Source organism: Arachis hypogaea, chromosome 20, assembly GCF_003086295.3.
Source record: "Arachis hypogaea cultivar Tifrunner chromosome 20, arahy.Tifrunner.gnm2.J5K5, whole genome shotgun sequence".
Taxonomy (NCBI): Eukaryota; Viridiplantae; Streptophyta; class Magnoliopsida; order Fabales; family Fabaceae; genus Arachis; species Arachis hypogaea.
The window spans coordinates 57,412,772-57,420,532 of record NC_092055.1 but is presented as its reverse complement, the minus strand read 5'-3'; the positions used below and the strand labels follow the sequence as shown (position 1 = coordinate 57,420,532).

Sequence of the window (7,761 nt, the reverse complement as noted above, 5' to 3'; positions counted from 1 at the left end):
GAAACTTACAAAGGAGAACTTACGGGACTGGGGGCTTTTGCAAGACTTCTATCGTTTTGTGAAGGTAACGGAGCTTGTATAGTTTCTTTTTTAGGTTGTTTGTACAATCAAGCATTACATTAATTTATCCTGGAAGCTCAGAGACAGGTAGGAGAGACATACCTAAATGAAAAGAGTTCAAGATCTCATCAAATTATCAGATTGGTGTGTGCCTTTCCATTTCTGTAATTAAATTCTCGTACTTTTTATATCTTAAAATATAATTAAAAAAAAGCTCCTAATATTGAAATTGTATTGTTTTAGACAATAGAAAGTTCTGCCAAGGAATTCCTTGGGCAAAGGTAACTCAGCCACCCTAGCTGCCAGCGTGGTATGCTTATAAATTCCTTGTTGTGCATGTTAATTACCTTGACTTTTATTCCATTGCTTTACTTTCAGTTTTCTCCTTCTAATATATACCATATTTCCTCCTATTTTTGTATGAACGGCATGCAAATAATGTTTCTTTTTGATAAATAATTTTGATCAAATAATGCAGGGTTTCTTCTATGAAGACTAGTGAACCTACTGTTAATGGTATGAATTTGTTGTTTTTAATTATAATTTTTTTATCAAATATGAAGTGTGTAGTTGAGTTGCTTAATTTCATTAGATAGAGAAAGATTCTTGTGCCTCTCTATTCAATAGCTTTTGAGAGCTATGATGGTTCATGATATGGTGGTATTCAGAACCTTTGTGATAAAGATTTTTAGAGTTTGATCCTTATTGCCCCAATCCTAAAATTGTATTTTAGCACAATATATGGGTAGACCTCTCATTGTCCATGCAATAAGCCCAAATTAAGTGGTTGTGAGGGGCATGCATATTAGATATAAAAGTATTTACATGCCTCTACTGAACAACTTAAGTTTTTGAAAAAGTTGCTTCAATGATAAATTTTACTAGTTTGAATGAATTGATATAGGTATTTGATTACAGGCTTATGATAGTTGTAAGTTCTAATAGGCATTGAAAAAATTTGGTTTGGTTTTCGTTGTATAGGTGGAACTCATGCAATTCAAGGAATTCCAACAGGATTGGACTTGAAGAGTTATTCAGAAACCCCCATATCACCATCAAAGTTGTTTGAAGTAGTTGCTGATGACCTGCAGACACTCAACAAAAATCTTCAATCGGTAATTGATGCTTTTTCGAAGAATTCATGCTGTGTTCTGTGTTTACTCTATGTTGAGATTGAACTGGAGCTGTTGCATTACCTTTAACTTGACCAGAAAAAGATATGAACTTTGAATTGAATGAATTATATTCACTGTTTAATGATTCAACTCAATCAGTTCCCGCGTTCATTTTTGTTGACTTGTTAACTTTCATTGAAATCCTTATTTTGCTAGTCTAGACCTAATCATTCTTATTATCTGCTGGTGTTGTTGCATTTGATTTTCTTTTACTTTACAAACAGTAAATGTTTGAATTAATGCTTAATGTATCTGATGACGATGCTCTAATTCTGATAGATTGTAGGTGCAGAAAATCCAGTTTTAATGTCTGCAGCTGAGCATATATTTAGTGCCGGTGGGAAGAGGATGAGACCGGCTCTGGTGTTCTTAGTGTCACGGGCTACAGCAGAGCTACTTGGCTTGAAGTAAGCATAAATTGTCTCTCAATCGTGCACACACACATTATTTGCATGTTGTGGAAATTCTATTCATATGACACTAAAATAATTTTGATAAATCTTTTGGATAAGAGGTAATTTTATTTCTATCATGTCTGCTGCTGCTTCCCTTGCATGTGTTTCTTTTTGCAATTCATATTCGAATACTGCCAAAATTGTGGTTGCAGATAAGAGCTAGCCTAAATGAGCATTTTGGTTCCTGCAGGGAAATCTCGAGCGTGTCAGTCCCAAAAGATTTAGAGTCTGGAGATCCTAAATGGTTTGTTTCTTCTCCAAATCCTTTTTCTTTTTCGTTTATTTTTAGTGTGAAAGATTTGCTATTTCATTTTTTGTGTATCCTTTTGTTTCTCAAGTTGGATGCTCAAAATAATTGTGTTACGTGTTGCTTTGAGTTTAGCAAATTGACACCAGGTGTAATTTACAGTTTTGCCTACATCGACTTCAAGGATTCTTCTAGCATGAAGAGAGCTCTAGAACTCAAATGAAACTGAACTTGCTGGTGGTTATTACCTCAGTTGAAGACAGTGTTTATTATTAATTTTGATAGTGTTTATTATTAATTTGACAGAGTGTGGCATTGGCTTTGATATGATAATTAACTAAAAGTTTGATTTCTTTATCCATTTATTTATTATTAATTTTTATTATTTATAGCTTGAGAATGAGGACATGCTCTATCTACTTTCTATTGATTTTTGGTTATCACTGATAGTATTTAACAGGTTATGGTGGTTGATGCTGAGGCATACACCTATGAAGAGGAATGAAGGGGGGAGCACTTAGGTTTAGGTTTTTACATGTTTTTGTTAGTTTTCTAGAGAGAGAACCTCCCCTTTCTCTCTAGAATTAGGGTTTTTAGCTTTATTCTCTCTTTAATTTCTCTCTTTAATTCCTATTTTATTGTAGTTTCATTTACATCTTCATATTCTATTGCCTTTAATCTCTTAGTTTCCTTTGTCAATTTCTCTTTTATGCCCATTTTAGTTGTATGAACACTCTTGTTACTTTTGATTTCTTTTAATGCAATTTTGATGTTCTACGTTTTTTTGATGTCCATTTGAGTTGCTATTTTCATTTTCATGTAATTGGTAGTTATAGATTTCATTATTTTTGCAATTTAATATGCTTTCCCCTTTTACGCATGCTAAGTGTTTGATAAAATGTCTCTTATAGTTTTTATATAGTTTTTCACACTCTTAGCTTGGAATTGGATAATTAGGTGACCTTGAGTCATAGATGTCCATTCGATATTGTGATTAGGATTGTTAGTTGGTTTGGTTTCCACTAACGCTAGTCTTTCACTAAGTTAATTAGTGAGTTGATTAGGACTTGTGGATTGAGATCAATTATGCTCTTTTGACTTATTCTCGATGTTAGGATAGATTAATTGGGATTAATTCTTAGCAATTATCATGTTTGTGGTCTATGATTATGATAGGAATCCTTAATTTCCAATCCTTGCCAAGAGTTCATCCTTTTTGCCACTTGAATTACATTTTTGATTTACTTACTTTGAGCTTTAATTCCTTGCATGCTTCTTTACTATCTTGCCCTCTAATTTTCTTGTCACTTGCAATCAAAACCCCCTTGCTTTCTTCATAGCCAATAATATGACACTTAATTGCAATTCCTAGGGAGGACGACCCGGGAGCTAAATACTCTCGGTTATTTTGTATTGAATTTAACATTTGATATTGGGAATTAATTGTTGGTCTAGACTATACTTTCAACGATGGAATTCTTTGTGAAGATCTAGACTAACAATAGTTCTCTTTATCAATTGCTGACAACGATGGAACTTATGAAGTAATAATGGTTGTGACGAGTATGAGTGGAAGGGTGTTATGAGCAGCGGCCTCTGAGATTGAATATGTGATTATGATATGCATTGTTCTTTGTCGTAGGGGCTGTGGCAGTCTCCCGCCTACGTTCGGATGTGAGGGTTGAAGTTAGTCTTTTCACTCCTATTTCTCGCAACCAGAGGAAGGTGGTAGGGCACGCTCCCTCGGGATATTTCCCTCTGAAAGGAGAAGGTGGTAGGGCACTCATCCATCGGAATTATTCCTCCTGAAAATACGATTTCTCTCTGATTGCAAGGTGGTAGGGCACTAACCCATAGAATCATGCGGCAACCAGAGGAAGGTGGTGGGACACGCTCCCTCGGAATGTTTTCCTCTGAAAGGAGAAGGTGGTAGGGCACTCATTCCTCAGAATTATTCCTCCTTATGTGCAATAGAGAGACTAATCTGGGAGTTGTCGACCGGATTTTCTGTCGGGTTTGGCAATAACCGACATGTGATATCACAGCCAATAGGACAGACATTCATCATATGTATCTTTTATATGTTTGCTTGCTTTGTTTACTTGAGTTTGCCTAATTGTATAATGATGAACGGATTTTTGCTAGTAAAGAATTTCACAAATAAAGCCTCATTGAAAGTATAGTTTCTAAACTAACAAGAATCCTTTCATACAAAAGTTTTGGTTGTCACTTAAGCGAACCCAATAAAAATAATAACCGAAGTATTCAAACATCGGGTCGTTGATGAGAGGAACTTTTGCGTGGTCTAGAAATTTGCAGATAAATCCTCGTTGCAAGTATAGTTTCTAAACCAACAAAAGTCCTTTCATACAAACGTTTTGGTTGTCACAAGTAACAAGCCCCTAAATAAATTGATAACCGAAGTATTCAAACCTCGGGTCGTCTTCTCAAGGAACTACAGGGAAGTATGTTCTTATTATTGGTTATGAAGATTGTAAATTGGGGTTTTGAGAATGAGGAGTGAATAGTTTAATTAGAAAACAAAGTAAATGAAGAACAAGTAAATTTAAATGGCAAGTAAAATAAATAAATGACTGTAAATAAACTTTTGGCAAGGTATGAGAAATCAGAGGTCCTATCCTAGCTATCCTTATCAATGATGATGAGAATTGAATCTTAATTCCACTTTGTTAACATTTACTAAGATAAAGGAAGGTCAAGGGATTAATTGGTTTGATCTTCGAATCCTATTTATTTCCTAAGAAAAGATTGGGATTATTGAAGTTCATTTAATTAACAAGATAACAATTATCATTCATGTTTGAGTTTGATAACTCCTGAGTTACTGATTTCTTAACCAAGACCAAAAGGAGAGAAGTAAATCTACAGGAATAAAAATGTCTTCAGTTGGGAATAACAATAATGTAAATAAGAGGAAGCAATATTAAACTGAAATACCTCAAATAACATTAATTCAAAAGAGTAATCTGTAACATGAATGTAGCATAGGCCAAATAGGCAACATAACTAATATAAGCATTAAGTATCTAAAAGTAAGAGATAAATATAAAGTAAAAGAACATTGAACCTGGGATCGAGAGTCACTCCTAAAACTAAGAGAAATCCTAAATCCTAATCCTAAGAGAGAAGAGAGAGGAGAGAACCTCTCTCTAAACTAAATCTAAATCATGAAAACTAAACTAAAGTGGTGACTCTTTTTTGAATGGATGCATTTTCCCACTTCATAACCTCTGGTCTATGCCTTCTAGACTTGGATTTGGGCCAAAAGGGCTTCAGAATTCGTTGGGAGCGTTTTCTGCAATTTCTGGTGCGTGGCCTCTGTCACACGTCCGCGTGGGTCACATGGTCGCGTCATTCAGAGTTTTCCTTGTCATGCGGTCGCGTCAGTCATGCGACCGCGTCATATGTGTTCTGCTTAAGGCGCGCGGTCGCGTCAGTCATGCGGCCGCATCGCTGCTTCTTCGCGCTTGGCATGCGTCCGCGTCGCCCATGCAATCGCGTGGATGCCAGTTTCTTCACAAACTCCGTTTTATGCTTTCCTTCCATTTTTGTATGTTTCCTTTCCATCCTTTAAGTCATTCCTGCCTTAGAAGATCTGAAACTACTCAACACACTAATCACGGCATCGAATGAAAATAAAGGTAATTAAAATAATTAATTTTAAAGCATAGGAAACATGTTTTTCACATACATCATATAATAAGGAAGGAAAAGTAAAACCATGCAATTAATATGAATAAGTGGGTGAAGGATTGAATAAATCACTCAGATTAAGCACAAAATATATCATAAAATATGGGTTTATTAACCTCCCCACACTTAAACAATAGCATGTCCTCATGCTAAGTACAAGAGTAATGTTAGGTTAAAGTGGTGGAATGCCATGCAATGCATCCTAATCTAAATGCAACTACCTAGATGCATCATGCAATTCTAATTTTTTATTCACTTGTATATAAAGCTTGCATGTAGTTGAATTAATTCACATTCTCAAGGAGTCATATATATATAGCCAAACCTTAGATAATGATAAAGCACTTTTACAGTTGAGATGGGAGAGAAAAACATTTTATAAACTTGCAAGACAATTAATAATTCAAACAGAGATATATGTTAATGAGCTATTAAACCCTCACTGGATTTTGTGTTTACTCTCTAGTCACTCAGTGTTTATTGGGTTAATCACTCTATTCTTCTTTTTATCCTTTTTTTTTCTATAACTTTGTTCTTCATCTAACCAATCAACAATTATAGAATATAGACATATCAAAAATCATGAGGTCTTTAGTCAAGGTTGTAATGGGGCCAAGGTAAAGGTAAGGGTATATGTATAAGGCTAAGTGAGCTAATAAGTGAATCCTTAATTAGTCTAAGATCTCACCTAACATACATACTTTCTAAAGCAAAGCTTCTTTACCTATTTTCCCATATTTTCCCACTTTTGATGTTACATGCTCATGTTTCAATATTTATTATTTTTATCCCATGTGCATTGCTTTATTTCTCATTTGGAGAATTCTTTTTGTGTCCCCTTTATTTAAATACTGAAAAATAATTTTATTTTATTTTTTAATGCACATAGTAATTCAGTTAATTTGATTTCACATGAGCATGCTTCCCAAAACTCTTTATTTTGAATTATTTTATTCTTAACAACTTTTTCTACCCTTTTGTTTTTATCATCCATGTTTCCAATAGGTTTTCTGCATTTAAACCATACATACTTCCTATCTTAAGCTAACCAAGGATTCAACTTGGGATTTTTATTTTGTTTTTCTGCTTAAGGCTAGTAATGTGGTTTATAGAAAAAAGGGATTTAAAGGCTCAAAGGGGCTAACAAGGGTGATGTGAAAGGTAGGTTATTTTGGGATAAGTGAGCTAAAATCAAATAATGGCCTCAATCACTCTCTTGGTATGTATTTCTATTCTATAATCGAACATATAAATTAAAACAAAGTAAAGAACACCAGAATACAAAAGAAGGGTGGAACACATAGGAATAAAATATTATGGTTTGAATGTAACCATACAATTAAGCTCAAAACTTACAGGTTGTGTGTTCTCTAGCTCAAAAATCATTTATCACTTTTGTATGTCATGCAGGTTTAGTTAAAAATTCCCATTATTCTCAATGTAAAACTTATATTGAATGGATTTAAAGTTCTAGTGTCTCTCCTTGATGAAATGTTGTTAACTAACTAACATGTAATGCTATACATACAAGTTGTGTGGATTGTTTCTATTATGTTCAAGTTCCTAGTTTACTTCCTTTTTATATTTTCAATATAAACTAATCTATCTTATGCTAAAAAGGGTAAACTATACTAATTAATCCACAATTTCTATAACTAATAAGTTAGAATTGCAACTAAACTAAATGGCTAAAATATGAACTAAAGTGCAACATAGAATAAATATAAAAATAGTAATGTATATAAGTACTGAAAAAATAAAAATAAAAATAAAGAGAAAAATACAAAAAAAGTAGCAAAATAAATAAAAAGAGTATGTAGTGGTTCACCAAAAAAGAACGCCAGAGATGGCAACCTTCCCACACTTAAAATGTAGCATCGTCCCCAGTGTTCACTCAAGCAGGGTGTGAAGGAGTGTCATCACTAGAAGGGTGGGTAGCTGGGGTCTCTATGGTGGTGGTCTGAGGATCTGGCTGCTGCAGAGGAGGTGCTGACTGGATAGAGATCTCGAGGTCTACAGCCTGAATCTGAGGTGGAGCCTCCTGATGTGATGCTGCCTGCAGGGTGCCTGCCTGCTCTGCCTCACTCTAGGGATGGGTCTCTACCTCGTG

The 7,761-nt window shown here is 34.5% G+C and overlaps 1 protein-coding gene across 1 annotated transcript; it reads left to right on the top strand.

Annotated features, from left to right (window-relative positions):
• Positions 1-539: 539 nt before the first annotated feature.
• Positions 540-1,764, top strand: LOC112783745 (solanesyl diphosphate synthase 2, chloroplastic-like). Its single transcript, XM_025826796.2, has 3 exons — positions 540-576; positions 1,042-1,175; positions 1,515-1,764. The coding sequence occupies exons 1-3, from the start codon at positions 549-551 to the stop codon at positions 1,644-1,646; spliced, it is 294 nt and encodes a 97-aa protein (XP_025682581.1). The 5' UTR covers positions 540-548; the 3' UTR covers positions 1,647-1,764.
• The last annotated feature ends 5,997 nt before the right edge of the window (positions 1,765-7,761 follow it).

What these genes read in the sequence shown, in the direction of transcription:
- LOC112783745 (XM_025826796.2), top strand. Translation starts at nt 549, where the DNA reads ATGAAGACTAGTGAACCTACTGTTAATG. An exon ending in TAGTGAACCTACTGTTAATG is followed by an intron (nt 577 to 1,041) that starts GTATGAATTTGT and finishes TTCGTTGTATAG; the next exon opens with GTGGAACTCATGCAATTCAA. An exon ending in TCAACAAAAATCTTCAATCG is followed by an intron (nt 1,176 to 1,514) that starts GTAATTGATGCT and finishes TAATTCTGATAG; the next exon opens with ATTGTAGGTGCAGAAAATCC.